This window comes from Opisthocomus hoazin, chromosome 1, assembly GCF_030867145.1.
Source record: "Opisthocomus hoazin isolate bOpiHoa1 chromosome 1, bOpiHoa1.hap1, whole genome shotgun sequence".
NCBI lineage: Eukaryota > Metazoa > Chordata > Aves > Opisthocomiformes > Opisthocomidae > Opisthocomus > Opisthocomus hoazin.
In genome coordinates, this window is record NC_134414.1 from 135,054,411 (window position 1) to 135,072,365 (window position 17,955).

The following is a 17,955-nucleotide window of genomic DNA, read 5'->3' on the forward strand; positions in this document are numbered from 1 at the left end:
GTACCTCGAGCTCTGTTTTTTCCTCCTTACTGTTCATCCATAGTTGAGCATAAAGGCAATTTCTGGAAAAGCAGGAGTGTGGTATAGCATACTTGTACCCTCAGCTCGATTGCATTAAGGACAAGGAGGACTGAAAACCTGAGTGACCATGAAAAACTTTGTAATGAGATTACTAACAGGGAGGAAAGAGCTCCAGTGAGCTTTGTTTAAGTCTCTCTTTTCACACTGCATGTTATTTCTCTGAGGTCAGTCACATACAGGCAAAAAGCAGTATTTACCAGATTGGGGACAGGGCATGGAAATAGCCCACTGCTCAAGATGAGCAGGACGCTGAAAACACTAAAACACAAAGTTTTTCTGGAAATTTTCTGAATAAATCCAACCTTGATAGTCACAAAATGAACAAAAATTCAATATCAAGCTCAAACAAGATGAACACAGTTATGCCCAGCTATACACCGATATCTTATGTATCTTTCTGATGTCAGAGTTTTGCTACCAAGTGGTCAGTACAGATCTCCAACAATTTCTGAACAAAAGTGTGTCCACTCTAATTATTGAAGGGATAAAAAGAAAGAGCTGTTCTCAATCCAGTAGTAGCCAGCCTTCAGTTTTAGAGCAAACCTTCTAGATGTAAATTGCTACATTATTTAAGTTTATTGAACATCTAACACCAGAAAATGTGCAATTCATGAAAATTTCAGTGAAGAGGTACAAATGAGACTTTCCAATACATTTTTAAAACATGAAATTATCAAAATTTTATGCAGTGTCGACTTGGCCATATACAGTAGAGTTAATTGAAAGTGCAGTTCTAGCTTTTAAAAAGTCCCCATGAAAGTGGCAGTGTGTGTTTTATTGTCTCAGTCATTTACAAACCAAAGGTGCCCAAGTTTTTACATGAAAAAGTGTTTCTTCTAACTGCTAGTCTGTACTGCAAGACATTATTGAATCTGAGCAGCTGGTTAGATGCTTCGCTTTTTACACTCATATCACCAGTTCTATAGTTTCTGCAAGTTAAATAATATGTTTAGCTATCCAGATGCAACCGCTAAGACCTAGAACAGACCCCATCAGAAATCTGCTATCATTATGGGGAGGATCAAAGATCCTCTGTTTGGAGTACCCTTGACAAAAGGAACAAACCAGACAAGAACAAACCGCTTTTCACACTGCTGGCAAAAAGCAGAAGGGTAAAGGTATCCTTACTCAGTAGGACAGAACTGTCTTCGGTCAAAAGACACGTGCATTATAACTCACTTCCCTTTTTCTTCCCATCACAGAAATGTACCAGTTTAGAATTTTCTTAGCTGCAAGCTGGAATAGGTACTGCAGAGGACAACTAAATCAAATGACACATCTTCAATCTCCTAGAGAAAGATGGTGTAAATCCAGTCTGAAGCCTCTGCTCCCTGAAATTGGATTAGGGACTGCACATTGGGTCTACCTAAACGAGACAAATAGCCCTTACAGCCCCCCCCCCCCCTTGTTTTTCCTCACTAAAACCTCCCTAAAAGCAAAAAATCTTCAAGAGGTGTTAGGCAACCTTCTACTGTACAGCAACAAATACGGCAACAGACCTCAACATTGACTCCAATGAAGAATTCATGGTTTCTAACAAACGCTAGGTCATACCTTCTTGATATGACCCTGGTGCAGGAGGTAGACATCATAGAAGCTGTTGGGCTACTCTGTTTTGCTACAAGAACATCTTTGGTCCCTTGTTTTGGTCATAAAGCTGCAGCAGCAGGAAATAAACTGAGATGATTTGGTTGAAGTTCAATGCAGGGGACTGAAAGAAAAGACCCACTCCTCCCCCTTCCTTGCAGCTCCAGTGAGCCAACATCAGGGGCAAAAAGGAATTGGCCACACTGACTGAAGGCTTCAGGGCAGATGCTACACTACATACTCTACAAATGCGACAGAGCTGCCTGCCTCCAAATCTGCCAATAGCTATACGTAGGGATTTGGTCAGGAGCTTTGAGCTCTCTGTCTTTACAGCCGCAGCACCATCCCCACTACTGCCTGTTGAAATACCTGCAAGGACTGTGTCCTACTGCTGCCAGCCCTGCTCACAGAGCCAACAAGCACTTCCCAGCCATCCACTGTGATAACTGGGGGGTCTTCCACAGCCCGCCCTGCAGCACAGAGACACGGAGCTCGGGTGCTGTTGGCAGCGTGAGCTTTTTTCCTGTGTCTGCGTGGCAGGTGCAGACCTCTCTGCTCATTTCCTGTCTAGCAATTAATGCAAGCCCCACACTGGGTGCTGGAACTCATACAGCTCTAATTCCAACATGTATGGTGGCTAAAAATGCAACTTGGAGAGAAAAACTAGACCTCTCCAAAGCAGACCAGAGCTCAGGGATTAATATGCTTTTCGAGTTGTGGGATAACCAGAGTCCAGGTCCTGCTCTAATTTGGACCAGAAGCATAGACCTAGATGTCTTATATTGCACTGGCTTAGAATCAGTCTCCACTTCTTTCAGAAATGCCATCCTAGCCATGGGAAGTCCTTCCTTGTGTCAATAGTCATTAAACATCCACATTTTCCCCAAGAAGTTTTAGTGTAGTTGCATGATCATTTTTACAGCAACAACTCTGACTACTAGCAAGTAGCTACTAAATACCACATAGTGTCAATCCACATTTTTACTTTGTTTTAACATGTGAATATCAGTAAACCAAAAAAGATTTTCACTTTTTTTTTTTTTTTACAAGAGTCTCCCTTCCTATGAAGGCTGCTATTAACTAGTGCTGCTGCTGCTGCTGGATAACTAGACCAGGAATTTTAGAGAATGGATGCCTAGTTTATTTTAGATTTTGGCTTTGAAATGCTTGGACTTTTCTTCAAAAATTCAGCAATACAAACACAAGTTTGCCACCAGCTGCTCTCTTCCTTATAGCATTCTAGGTGTCTCTTTTCCTTTCAGACTTACAGTTCATGCAAGCCACAGAGCAACCCCACAGCTCTATCCTGTACAACCAGTTGCAGGAAACTGTTTCAAAGCCTCCTGCTGCTATGCCTTTGCACCGATACCTAAAGGAGGCGGCAGCATCATGCTCTGACTCAACAGCTGGGTGCAAAGCAACAATGTTCTGCCGGGGTTAGAATGAAATTAGCAAAATCCCAGAGAACAACGATTAAAAGGTGCTGTAACTAATCCATTTGCTGCATGCAACAAACAATTACTAGACAAATTATCTCTCTCTCACCCCGCTCCTCTCTCTGCAGTGATCCAGGACTGAGAACCCTCATCCTTCAGGCTCTAAACATATAGTCCAGCTTTTTAAACAATGCTGCCTTTGATTAGCGGCAGCAGCAGCAGCAGCTCTCTTCTCCCTCCATGAGTTATGCCACTAGAGGGCACACAGATTGCCTAAATAATACCTAGACTACAGTAAGTACATTGGTCTTTGGGCCTGTGTTTCAAGTTCTCCATCTTTATGAACATGCATCCTACCATCCAACAGCAACTAATCTCTGCCAATACAGATTCTCACCTTTGGAGTCTCCAATCTTCTCCCTTCATCGTTTACTGAATTTCTCACATCTCCCAGTTTTTCCATTCTGGCACAAATGCAGCCAACTAACTCTACCTAAAGCAAAGCAGGGATTTTGTATTCTTTCCAGGATTTATTTCTTAAAGAGGAGATTATAACACTAAAAGTCAGGAAGTTCAGTGTGGACAATTCAAATCTACAATGTTCCTTGTCTCTGGTTTAGAGCCAGAGACCAGCTGCCCTTCCACTGGACCAAATCTGGGCTAAGGAGCTCTGCCACTCTGATATGGAGCATGGTGTAAAGACATCATTACCCACAGCCACCTTGCACGTACCAAGGCTAGTCATAAGTCCAAGCTAAGAACTGGGAGACATCCAGCAATGCTTTGCAGTCGGAACTACATGCAATGCAAAACAGTGCTCCTTGCTGCCTGCCCAGGAAACAGATTGCAATTTGTATAGTCCTGTACCTGAGCTAATAAACTGAAAAGTGTAATAAACAGAAGTGTTAAACTGAGCTGTCAATACCACCCATTTAGCTTTCACTATTCAGTTCCTGTTGTAAGCCAGATAAGAGCAAACCAGCTGGCTGATTCCCACCCGCCAATCAACTTGGTCATCTCCTATCATCCTGTTCCACCTCTGCCTCCTTTACAGGCCCACCTCCCTCCAGTTCACAGATGGCCCTGGGAGGGCTCAGCTCTCATGACATGCCAGGAGCACTACAAGCTCAGCCACATCAGCTTCTGAGCCTGAAGGGACTAGTCCATTGTTTGGTTACCATTTTGAAAACGTGCAAGATAAAGAAAGAGCTTTGTATCACACATGGCAAAGGGAAAAAACTGTCAAAGCCTACCACAGATTGTACGACAAAGTTACAGATACCAGGATTTCATCTCACTGGGGGTCCAGCAGGCTGCCTTTGCCCACCTATCAGACAAATATGAATGAACATCCCACTAAAGGAAAGAGGAAAAAAGTCTATGAGTTAAGCAGTTGATAATCAGGATTTCATTTGTTAATATAGCAGAAGACTTCCTCGTGAATCTGTCTTGTGGCAGTATCTGCGTCACAGGAGAAATAATAGAAGGCAAGAAAGAAAAATGCTTTAAAGAATATGGTTCTTTGTCAGACTGGAAGTATTAGCTGTGATTCAGAAATTAATGACAGCATAAAAATCTATTAAGGCATCTAGACTGTCTCTCGAGGGACCTTTTCAAACTTGTAGTGCATGGATTATTCTCCAGGGCTCTGCCCAGCCAAACTTCAGATATCCCAAATTGACAGCAATTCCACCACAATTCTTAACAAAGCTATTTCACCACCTATTCTCTTTCTTCCATTAAGTATTTTTCTCTCCTGCCTATTTTTTTCTCTTCTATCCTCCAAATCTTCTACCATGAGAGACACTTCTAGCTCTCAGTCCATACTAGACAATTCTTCACGCCTTCCCAGTATGCCTAGATCATTAGCATAGCTCCTCTTTAGTCATATAGCCAAAACAGCTATATATTTAGCTCTCACAAGCATTCCTCACAAGTCAGTCCCTCCAGCCCCTTAATCATTCTCCTTGCAATCCTCTGAATTCCCTCTAATTTTGTTTACATCTTTCTGGAATTGAAGTGCCCGGAACCAAGTGCAGTAAACAACAACAGCTCGTTATCTGGCTAGACTGTAATTCCAGTGATCACAGCGCAGGCCTTGCACATGCCATGCACACACAGACACATGCACATGCTCAACCTCTGGTTCAGATGCGGCATCAGTATGGGATGCAAATCCCACGCAAGGGACATTCCCTCTTCCCCAGTGACATCAGTTGGGCCTCTTTCAAAGAAATTCAATCCTAAACAAAGTGGGGGTAGATCTTCTGTAGAGTATTTGCAACTGTTGTTTAAATGAGTCACCTTATGAATTTGCTCCACTGTTTTCTCCAGTTTTACAATTACCAATCCATCCAGGAACAGTCAAAAGCCAAACCGAACAAGCATTCCCATTATCCAGCATACACTCAATTCAAAACATAACATAAAACCTTTCCATATGATGCACACTCCTCAGGTTACAGTCCCACCAAGCAGCGGCAGATCTCATCAAAAAAGGCCGCTCTTACTTTTGAGCCACTGAGGCAAGTATGGCAGCAGTGGTTTCCCTGAACATTTTCCCTCAGGGGAACTACATCTAATCCTTGGTTGAGAGCACCAGGACTACCACATCCTTTGCTAGCTGTATCGAAAACCCTTTCCCAAAGAGACATTAGCAGGAAGAGGCCAGACCTGACACCCCAGGGAAACAAACAGGATGATGTATCCCTGAGGATGTTCCTTCAGCTGTCTGCAGAATCAAGGCAGACATCTGCTACCAGCTGCACTCAAGTTCTATTTTCAAGTTTTTTGTCACACTTTTAAAGGCCACAATTTTCAGAACTTTTTTGTTTTAGATGATAGTTGAGACTTTGATATAATCTTATGACAGAAGATAACACATTGCAGAAAAGCTTTTAAGCACTTGTGACTTAATCTGTTCTTGAAACTCAAGTTGGACAAAACACCTTTTTCTGCTTATTAGAAAAATGCCAATTCAGTGAGGCAGAAACATTCTGCAAAACTTTCTGGTTTGCTTCAGCAAACTTCTGGTAAACTTCAGACAACGTTCTGCGAGAAACCTGTCAAGATTTCTTCCAAGATTTCTGCCAGCTCCCAGGACTTCTGTGGGGTAGCCAAGGCACCAAGGAAAAGTGCCAGCTCCACAAAAAGAGATCTTCTAGGTCAAGGCCCTCCTAAGCCTCCCCCTGTAAAAATTTCAAAGCCTCTGCTTACATAGGGTCCCCAGGTCTGCATGCACCTCAGGGCTGGCACTCTAAGGATCCCTGCTACGAGGCAAAGCAAGCAGGGGCTTAGAGCCCCCCGCCTCGGCGGTGCCTCTCGCGGGCCAGCGCCCCCACCCACCCGCAGCGGCTCCCCGGCGCTTCAGCACCACGGACAGCTCCGGGGGCTGCTCGCGCCTGTCGTGGTCCGTCGGGTGGTTTGGGTCGGCAGGAGGCGGGAGGGAAAGAGGCCACCAACACTTCGGGTTGACCAGGGGACGAGCAGAGTCTACAAGCAGGGGTCTTGTGAGGTCCCCTGAAGCATGAAGAACAGCCTGCTGCTGCAAAGCGTTACACGAGGACAGAGCCAGGCCAGCCAGAATGGCCTGTTCTCCCTTTCCTCCACACGCGCAGCAGACCAGAAGAGAAGGAAGACTCTGTACTGCTGACCTGAGCTCTAAGTCCCTCCGGGGCAATGCCACAGCTCATTTGCCTCATGCTGCAGCCTGACTTTTTGTTTTTTTCATTAGCAGTCCAATCTGCTGAAGCTCTGTGGCTGCTGGATAGTACACAAACCAGTCACCAGTAGGCACCTAGGATACATGGAAATGGGGGCAAGGTTCTGTACCCTCACTTTCGTGCTGTTTCCTACCTTCTCTCTCTGAGCAAACCTAAACTACAGGCAGCTTTTACACCACTTCAGCTAGTATGATTAAGATTTTTTTCTTTGAATCACTGAGAAATTGCTGCTAGTAAAAGATCTATACCTGATACAGCACAACGACTTTTCCAGGCAAACAGTTTTCTTCCCTCTACAAAAGATCTAGAAGTGCAGAACATCTCACAGGGACACGCCAGCAGTCAGATTGATCCTGCTTTTACTCAACTATCTAAACACAAGACTTGAAAAAATACAGCTATGCTGGACAGAATCCGCGTTGCTGAGGTAGTTAAAGCAGCAAGGCTGTGTTAATGCAGGTACAGCCAGAACACAGTCTTGCTGGTTTACTGGTTAAGGTTGCATCCAGCCAGCCCAGAAATCCTTCGCTCAAACAGTACACAGTAGCATAGCTACACAAGAAAGTTTGGCTCAGTCAGGTTGTACTATTTTTTAATATGTTGGTCTAATTAAAACAGTGCAGCTTGTGTGTCTATGAAACCCTTCCTTTATCTTCTTCCTTCTTCTATTCCCAGAAACTCTCCCAGGAAAGTGTGGGAGCCAAACATGTCCTTTCCACTCTCTACACTATTTCATGCCCAGCTGATTGAAGCATGACTAAGTTGCCACCTTACACTGAGGACTATCACAGAAAGATTAGGAGAGGTAGCCAAGCCACAGTAATAATTCTGTTTCACTGCAACAATCGTTTGCCATGTCAAGATAGGATGCAAATCTGCTATGAATAATGGTCACTCCAAAAGCATACATAGCTACACTTATACTCCTATCAGCAATCATGTTGCATTCACCTACTGAACTAACATTTCATGACACCTCTCTTGCACAAAACACAACTCTGAACCAGATTTGTTAACATGACAAACATCTTTACCACACAACTTACGAATTTTCTGTCATATGCACACATTCAAACACATACGCATGCATATGTTTATCCACAGAATCACAGAATGGTAGGGGTTGGAAGGGACCTCTGTGGGTCATCTAGTCCAACCCTCCTGCCGAAGCAGGGTTACCTACAGTAGGCTGTAGAGGACCTTGTCCAGGCGGGTCTTGAATATCTCCAGAGAAGGAGACTCCACAACCTCCCTGGGCAGCCTGTTCCAGTGCTCCATCACCCTCAGAGGGAAGAAATTCTTCCTCATGTTCAGACGGAACTTCCTGTGCTTCAGTTTGTGCCCTTTGCCCCTTCTATCATCTTCTGTTTCATACATGCCTCTTCCCAAAAGCCAAGGAAGAGACAGGGCCTCTGGTCATACCTTCATGCACAGATCACGTATACAGGCATAAATAAAACTCAGTGTTGTGATAGAAGCAATCTCATTGTACAGCAAAGTATCTTTACAAGGCACAGAGTAGACACTCTGGAGATGTACCCTCAATGACACAAGTCTAAACATGTTTACACATCAAAAAACCCACAGATGCCCCTTGAAACAACCCCTCCTTCCTCCAGGCAAACCCTCCCCTGCAAATCCCTCCTTTGTCCAACAGTCAAGTACATATCCACATGGTCAGCTTCACCAACACCCACACAAGTGGAATTCAGGTAACGCAGTGCACTGGCTGCAAGGGTCATGGTCAGAAAGACCCTCGGTCTCACTTTTGATGTAGCTTTGGATCAACTGCTGAGGGCCAAGCACAGCCAGGCTCCATGCAGGTGCAGCAGCCAGAGGGCACACAGAAGAATATTAATAGTCATTGTCCTAGCAGCTTGTAAGGATTAATTGGTTCCAGCCTGCAACTCACCATCAATGTAAGTGCTAAGGGGCAGAGGGGAGGGAGCTGTGATTACACACTTACATTGCATGCTCATATCCCAGTGGCTGCATGCTGATATGCTATTGATTTCCTGGTTGGAAAGCTCCACAGCATTCCATTTGTCTCGTTGCTTGCTCCCCCCCTCATCCTGCTGCTCATGACCTGCCTGCAACACATTCCCCCTCCCATCAGCCAAGAACACATCACCAGAAAAAGGAGAGGGCCACACTCATTGTGTGAAAGCTCTGCCAAACCTGGAAGAAATGAAGAAACCTGCATCCATGAGGTCACACAGAGGCAAACCCTAGGGAAGGGAGCAGGTTTGAAAAGCCAGCCATCTTCAGTGGACTTTCGTTTGAATGCTTTATATAACCTAAGAACAACAAAAGTCCAGACTGAGAGTCCACAGCTCTGATTATACTCAACTTTGCTTTAAGCCAAAACCCTTCCTCTGAAGCCTAGCTTCTGATGCTATCTTTCTTAAAAAAACTGAACCAACCCCTCAAAACACACCAGCCTACCTTAATTTGATATGTATATTCTTGCATTGTCCTTAAAACTATATCCTTCCAGATATGCCATTCAAGGTCCAGTACCTCTACAGCTCACAACCATAGCAAAATCCTATTCTGTGCTTGTGGGTGACCAATAAGCAGCTCTAGTGCAAAGGGCCCTTTTCGCTCCGTGTGTAGCATGCAGAGTTTTCTCCATGAACTTTAAGACAGCAGATATGGCCAGAAAGACGCATCTCTGAAGCCCTGTAAGTCTTCGCCAGGGAGAGTACTCCTTTGGCTTGGAGAAATTACAGCAGCAGCAGCTGTTCCCTCTGCTTCCACGCAGGTGAGCCAGGCAGTGCTACCCCACTGGCAGGCAGCCTGCTGGAGGGAGCTCACAAGCAAATGCATAGCACAAAATCAAGCCTGGATTTCTCTTTTTTTCTGCCCTTCTCTAAGAATCACAAATTTCCAGCATTTCTTCTTCTTCTCCATGCTGCCTACAGGGATCTCTGCCCTTCCCTAACACCAGGAGAGTCTCACACGTTTACCCACACAAATCTCCATCTTGCCCTTATCTAATCCTTCTCAGAGTGGGACAAGATGGTCTGTGCTGTACTTGGTATTTTTTATTTCATCCCAGATAAAATGACAGCAGAAAGAGCGCATCAGCTGTCAAAGCCATCACTGATTGAGTCTGAACTGCACTTAAAACTTTGGCACATGCTTCTTTAAGGAAAAGGTGACCCTAAAAAGGCAAAGATTCATGCTTCCTATAAGGACTGCAGACAGCAAAACTCTGCTTCTTCCCAGCAGCCACCCCACACGTGAAGGAAACAGTCTTGCAAAGCACATGCCCACATATTCAAAGGCACACATGGGAGATTTTCCCCAGACTCCTCTGGAATGCGTTTGTCTGGTACCACTATGGACTGCACTCAGATTACTCAGTCCTTTAACAACCACTGTCAGCCAATGACCTCAGCCCATACTCTTCCACAAGAAAGCCCATCGGGTATTCAGATCTGCCCAGAAAAGGAGGCTTCCCTTGCATTCACCCTTAATCACCTTTTGCCACCTGTTTTCACTTTACACCACAGGTCAGTAAGTGCTGCAGCTCCTCACCACCAGCACTGCCTCGGCAGCCTGCCCAGCCACACCAGCCTCTCCAGGCAACTGCACAGAGCACCCAGCTGCTGCTGCAGGGGCTGCCTCACATTTGGACATACACATTAACATCCCCGCTTTAACCCATTCCTAAGCAAATCATTCTTGCTAAGGTAAATCTGCTGTGGGAAGGGGACAGTCCCCACCAGCAAGGCAAGGGCCTTGGTGTACCCAAAAGCTTACAGGAGGCACAACTGACAACAGTAAGGATGTGAACTTCTAAAGATCTACCTCCAGCCTAGGATGACAGCAGCCATATTACTCACCCTGATTGGGATGAGCTCTATTGCTTGCAGGTGAAAAAGGACATGGAAAGCAGAACTCTTAAAGAACTTGTCTGCTCTTCAGACCACTGGCACATGCATGGGTACTCACAAACTGAAGAGTAGCGCCCACAAACATAGGGACTGAGGTATTTGTTACAAGACTAGTAAAACTATCCCATGAGAGGAGATCCCCAAGACTACGAGATGAAGCAAACTTCTACTTATAATAAAGGCCCCCTAGTAGGTAGCTGAGTGCTGAGATTGATAACAGCTAGGGGAAATGGGTCCTTACTGGTGTGGTAATTATTGACACAAATGGTCTGCAATCACTGGGACACGACTAGAAGAAACACTTGGGATATCTTTTTAACAGTCCTTGTTTGCAGATAAAAAGCCTTCTCTGCCTCTTGCTTGTCTTAAGCCTACAAGAAAAGTGTTTTGTTTTAGGTATCAAACCTCTTCGTCTTTTAAGGGAATGCAAGGCAGTTGAGTGAGTTGTTACCTCATCAATACAGCCCAGACTGTGAGAGCTTCCCCTGCCTTATTTGGCAGCAAGAGTTGAAAACAGATAGGAAGAAAGGTATATTCAGGAAATCAGGAAAAGTCTTTTTTTCTCCAGTCGGCTATATCTAAATGTTATCCAAATGCATCACAATCACCCCACACTGTTGCCCATACACCACAATGTCACTCCTCTCACACACACACACACACCCTCCTGCTCCTCCCTCTGTTCTCCCCATCCATTACACATTATCAGCACAGAAACACTTGGGTACACACTTCCATCCATATAGATTGCATAAACCTCACGCATTAACACACTCATCATTTTTCACACCTGCATTGCCCAGTAACGTTATAAACCATGAGACTTTCCAGACAACATTTATACTGCGTACCAACCTAAAACATCTTACTCCACTCACCCAAGCGCTTCTGTGATTTCTTCCATCAGGCTCATTCTCCTTTTATGAACACCCTTTGAGCAACTCAGAAAATACATTATAAATAAATACTGCCAGAACTATGCAGACCAGTTCTGCATATCCTTTCCTAAAGCATCTACCTCACTAAACTAGCTCCAGAGGTATCTTTCTTTTCTTTTCTTTTTTTTTTTTTTAAAAGCACAAAATCTCCTGCAATTAACCAATGAGGTGGGGTTGCAGGGGAGGTTCATTAAAACAGGCTGGGATTTTTTAGCAAATTGCTGATTTGAAACAGATGTTATTTTTCAAGGGAAAGAGTTTGTTTATAAGAATTTTCAATGTAAAGCAATGCTGAAGAAAATGTGTAATTTGTAAAGGCATTCATTTTTTAAATAAAAAGCTCGGTGGGGGAAACCAAAATTACTTTTCATATTGACAGCTAAGTTAGAGTAATAGTAGGTGAAAGTGAAAACATCAACACGAAATTCATCTAAATTATCAAAACGCAATTTTTGATAGACCCAAATCATTTGCTTCTCCTCCCCATCCCCAAGCACCCAATTTTTGACTTGGGCGAAAAAAAAAGGAGAAGAAAAATTCAGCTTTTGGGTCCAATTCAAGAATCCGATCTTTATCAGAAGCTACAAGGCACACCGTGCAAAGAGATGAATCCGTTTGAGGGAAAAGCTGCAGCGTGCCACTAGAAAATCCCACCCACCAGCAGTGCTGGGGTGCACAGGTACTTTTACTCCTCCAGCCCTCACAGTGCAGGAAGGCCAACGCACCATGCAGGAGGAACAACCATCCCGCCTCCCAGCCACCTGCCTCCGAACGAGGACTGGAAGCGCAGCAACAGGGAAACGCAAGAATTCTGAACCACAAAATTAAGGAAACATAGTGATCGGGGTGGGGGGGGAAGATCTTCCGTGCAGGACTCAGACCCTCTAACCTAGGGGAGAAGAAGGAGCAAAGCTTGTCTCTGTGCCAAAGCCCCTAAGCCCAGGCAGGCGGGGAACAGGCAAGCCATTGCTTGTCCCCTGGCAGAAGTGCTGGAGGAGGCCGCTTGGCACTGTGGAGCCCGTCGGTCTCCTGCCAGCCTCCGCTGTGCCCGTCAGTCTCCTGCCAGCCTCTGCTGTGCTTCCCCCCCTGCACCCCATTGGAGCCCATCGGTCTCCTGCCAGCCTCCACTGTGCTTCCCCCCCTGCACCCCGCTGGACTCCATCGGTCTCCTGCCAGCCTGCGCTGTGCTTCCCCCCCCCTGCACCCCGTTGGAGTCCGTCGGTCTCCTGCCAGCCTCCACTGTGCCCATCGGTCTCCTGCCAGCCTCCACTGTGCTTCCCCCCCTGCACCCCGTTGGAGCCCACTGGTCTCCTGCCAGCCTCCACTGTGCCCATCGGTCTCCTGCCAGCCTCTGCTGTGCTTCCCCCCCTGCACCCCCGCCGCCTGCCATTCGGCCTCAGCTCGCCCATGCCCAACAGCACCGGCACCGCTCCCCTTCACCCCCACGTTTGGGGGCTCTGGGAGAACAGCAGAAGACGAGGAGCTGCTTTTGCGTTTACCGGTACACCCCCAAGTGGACAGCGAGGAAAAGGGGGAGAGAAGGCACGGACAAGTTTTGGAGAGCTTGCAGAGGTGCAGGCTCAGCTGGCTGGCTTTGGAGGGATGCTCTCGGAAAGCTTGGAAGCGATGCGACTGGGGTCACTGCCTGGCAGAGCCACCGCTGCACTTTCCCAGGGCAAGGGCTCCACAGAGTCGTGCTCAGCAGGGTTACAGAAGCGTTCAAGGCTGGTTACCACAGCTTTCAGTGAATAACAGTTAATTTGAAATAAGTGGGTGTTCTGGGTTTTTTGTTTGTTTTGTGGTTGTTTTTTTTTTGTTGTTTTTTTTTTTTAAGGGCACAATACTTTCCCACCCCCCTTTACCTCCTTCAGATATCTTTGGGTTTGCTTGTGAGGTGCCCTGCTCCTCCCCTGCAGCCCAAATATTCCTGCTTCCCCATCCTCCCACGCTCCAGACCAGTAAATCACTGCTTGCTATGAAACTATATCCAGCAGTGGACTGGATCTGGTTTATATCAGGTCTGAAGTTTGGGAGCAGTAGAAAAAGCAGCTCCAGGTTTGCAAACCACCCTCACACACACCCCAAAACCCAGGGAGGACAACTGCGTTGCCTCTGCCTTCTCAGAGGGTACCTGGCAAAAGAGTCCTCAAAGGACATTTCATGATGCCTTCAAAATCAGAATAGATGTGGCTGATAACAACTGTGGCAGCAGTAACTCACTAAAACAGAAGGTAAAAGCCTGTAAATGCCCGTAGCCTGGCACAAGCTACAGCTATAAGGAAGGACTAAAGCAGCTCCTGGTTGCGCTAGCGTCAGGGTGCTCTGGTCGCAACTCGGGGGAGGCTTGTAGCTTGGAAAAACTGTGTGGAGCAAGTGTCATTGACTACAGGCTTGGAAATATGCATCAGAGAGAGAAGCAACGTTCAGAGTTGATGTGATTTGCCAATGTCCATCTTCCTTGACAGGTCTGTGCCTACTCCTCCAGAGCAGAGGGAAGTTCACATCAAGCTATGCAACTTCATTGCAGACACAAGCTACTTATGTTACAAAAGTACTGGTTTTCCTCTCGCCCCATGTACATCCTTAGATCCTATGTGCTGGAAAAAATCCTCCTCCCCTGTCAGAAACAGCCACTTCACAGCGAGGAAGTCAGCTGGAAGGTGCTATAGCTAGACTCACAATCCAGAGTTCAGAGAATGCAAGTATGAGAGGGATTATGTGACAGTGAAAAACATGTGTACACAACCCAGAAACAGAAGAAGTGAGACTGTATGAAAACGAGCACTTGGTAAATATGAGAAGGTGGCAAAAGGTGAGGGATTTCATAGTGAGTGCTTGCTGTGGTGACGGGTAAGTGTGAGGCTGCTGCAGAAAGCATGTGTGTGACAGGGAGCACGCCTGTATGGGAATTTGCTTAGTAGACACAAAATAGAAGAGGGCAGTACATGCAAGACTGTGCGTAAGAGCAGGAGCTAAGGGGAAGTGAGGATGCTGTGACTGGGCATATCTCCGTGCACGGCACTCGTGCCCTACAGTGTGCACAAGAGAGTGAGAGAGAAGCGCTTTGTGTGTGGTGAAGACAGTCAGAGTGAGATCTCCTCTAAGCGTGCAGCTCACTGTAAACGCAAGACCGTGAGGCACACGGTAGGCCAGATAGAGTAACTATATGTTCTTTATTTATATATTCACCTATATGTGTGTGTATGTGTGCATGTACGTGGGCTTGCAAGACTGGTGCAGCAAGATAGGCGAGATATTTTTATATGCAAGCAACCACGAACACTAGTGTGCAGGATGGAGAGAGGGCACAAGAAAAGGCTTGAAGGAGGTACGGGGGAGAGGAAGAGAGAATGTGAGCGCGAGAGAGGCAGACTGGCACTCCAGGAATTGCATGTGCTAGGGAGCTAGAACTGTATGTGCCAGAGGGAGTTTGTTCGTCTCCCCTGCTGTACGTGTGTGTGTCAGGGATCACGGGTGTGTATAAGTGAGTGTGGATCATGTACAAGCTGCGATTTGGAGAGCTACGATTATATGTACATGTGTGACGTATTTATACATACAGCATGGGATGCATTAACCCTTAACTCCTGTTTACAGAAAGCATCTCAAAACCAGCTAGCATGCCTGTCATCACTTCAAACTAAATTCCATACTCACACTTGGCTCTTAAAGCAAGAAACCCAGCTGGCAATTCTCCACTGTGCAAAACCTCATACCCAACAAATTTTCTTCTCCTGTCTTTCCTCCATCACTCTTTTTTTTCACTGGTGGAGGGGAAGGACATAGTGTTTTCACAGACAGACCAGAGGCATAGAGGTTCCTCTAACCTGCCCCCTCCCTGGGCAAAACCAAAATAAAAATAAAACAGAAAAAAACAAACAAACAAACAAACCCGAACCAAACTTAACACTGATCTCCTCAGGAAGGTGAGGAATACAGGAGCATCAGCACTTGTGACCCAAAGTACTGAGAAACAGTGGCTGTGGATGGAGGGGATACCCACCTTCACCCACCTCTCTTTTCCTTTACAAATCTTACTGTGCCCCCACAAGTCCCTCTCTGCAAAAGCATAAATACAGCAGCAAAGTCAGTCACAGGCAGTGCCCTCTAACCATAGGATTCTCCAGCAGCAATCTCTCCTTGGCTTATTTCCTGGGGGGGGGGGGGGGGGATGGAGGGGGGGGAAGGTTTGGAGGGGAAGAGGGGGACAGGAAGCTCCAGCTTCCAGCTCCATGTTTCAGGCCATCCTCAGTTTATCAGCCTTCATTTCAAGCAGAGGGGTTAGAGGAGGTTGCAAGAAAGAACTCACGACATACCTTGCAAGGAGAAGAGGGACAGGAAGAATCCCAGCACCCAGATACTGTGCAGCCAGTAGGTCCTCATGCTTCTCTCTCACTCGCTCCGCTTCCTCTGCCTTTTTCTCCGTCTCTTCGCTTCTCTCTCTCTCACAATTTTTCTTTTTTTTTTTGTTTTTTTTGTTTTCTCTCCTCTCAACAAAACGAGATTCGTGTCTCCCTTCAGTCCCCCTGGGCTCCGCTTTAGCAGCTCTGACAATCCAGTCGCAGCGAAAGCTGACCCGCGGTGGCCGGATTCCCAAATGCCCTCGCACTCTCCCCTTCAAGTGCTGGAGAAAGGGGGGGGAGGGGAGGGGGGGAGGGGGGGGGCAGGTTAGATGCTCGCCGTAGCCTGCGCTGGCTGTAAACACAGAGAATCTCTCTGTCTCTCTCCTGCAGCTCCAACTAAATGCGACTGTACTTAAACAAGCAATGCCTTATAGGACAGCGCTCAGAGCAGAAAAGATCCCACCTCTGCCACCTAGTGTTGCAAGCCAGCTCATTTATTTTATTTTTATAGATAAAAATATATATGTGTTATGCTATAGAAATATGGTTCTCTCGTTCCTCTGCAAATGTATCTCTTGGATCACAGGTCTGTGAGCCACGCTGGGCTCAGGAGTCGCTAAGGCTTCAGCTCCAGCTGACAGGGGGAGGTTATTCAGCAAAGGAATATTCCTCATCGCCACAACTAGAAACGCAGCGGGGCAGGTTTGATTTCTCAGCAGACTTCTGCTTGACAAATTCTGAAGCAAGGGTCCGTCTGATGCTGGTGTCACCGCTGGGCAGGACGCAGGGGCCAGAGGGAGATTCAGATGCACTGATTGTAATTACAGAGCTGCCAAGGCCTCCAGGAAAAATAGCAAGCATCAGGCTGCATTAATCTTTGCTGGATCTCCTGTGACTTTTGTGCAATTTCAGAGGGACCAGAAGGAATCCTTCTGTGTAGGAAATCCAGCTTGCAAAGCCACTGTTTGCTCACAGAAGAATTCTCCCACTACCCCTCTCCTTTCAAATACAGCTTCCTCCTACCTTACATACCACAAACTTTTTTTTTCCAGAGAGCAATCACCTCCTGTAGTATTATTGCCCCCTAAAATCATTGCTTCTGGTGAGAGGAACAGCAGTAAAGAAGCACTTCTCAACCTTCACACAGGGCTTTTCATCAGTCACTCTCCAGGCATTTCACAAAAGGGTGTCCTTTCGCAGCTGGGGACACGGAGACAGTGAAACTGTGTAACTTTTGTCCCTGGGATGCAGTGCGGGCTGCCCAGGTGGGCTGCCCACCCAGCCCGCTGGCTCCTCTTCAGGCCTCACTGTCATCTTCACTGGGGTCACCATGGCAGCCTATGAGGATGCCACGGCTAAAGGATATCAGTCTCCAATTTACACATCGTGGGTGCAGGACACTAAGGTGAGTGTGCACGTGTAGGATAAGTGTGTAGGATTCTCATCACTAATGATGCCACTCCAGAAGTGTTTCTTATTAGACTGCTATAGAGCAAGCTCTTGTGTGAACAGAATGCACCAAGTCTGCCTCCATGTGGGTTCTTCTCTGCTGTCTCCAAGATCTCCCCTCATACTGCTGTAATGAAAGCCAGATCCCATCATATTCCCTGTGACATCCCCTGTAGGAAAAAGAAACGGCATACTGTGGCCAGCCCAGAAGCACGTGCTTGTTTCCCAGTGGACCAAAAGACACACTGCAATGCAACACAAAATGCAGTCACCGTTTGGCCTGGCTGGCTGCTACAAGGTACCACCTGCGTTATCCACATTTTTTTCCACCTACAGACGGAGTGGGGCATTACTTAATCACCTGTTTTTAAGAGTCATACAGGAACAAGTTACGTTTAAGCCTTCCACTCTCTTTTAAATGTGAATGAAATTGGTCATGCTGAAAAATTACTGGGAGGAAGAACATATGAACAGATAGACATGTATTATCAGCTAGG

General features: G+C 46.4%; 1 protein-coding gene across 1 annotated transcript in view; it reads right to left on the reverse strand.

Annotated features, from left to right (window-relative positions):
- Window positions 1-16,140, reverse strand: part of LSAMP (limbic system associated membrane protein) — a 1,018,802-nt gene extending 1,002,662 nt beyond the window's left edge. The window contains exon 1 of the mRNA XM_075436896.1: window positions 15,983-16,140. Coding sequence (XP_075293011.1) covers window positions 15,983-16,049 — 67 coding nt within the window. The 5' untranslated portion in view covers window positions 16,050-16,140. The remainder of the gene's footprint in view (window positions 1-15,982) is intronic.
- Window positions 16,141-17,955: the final 1,815 nt, after the last annotated feature.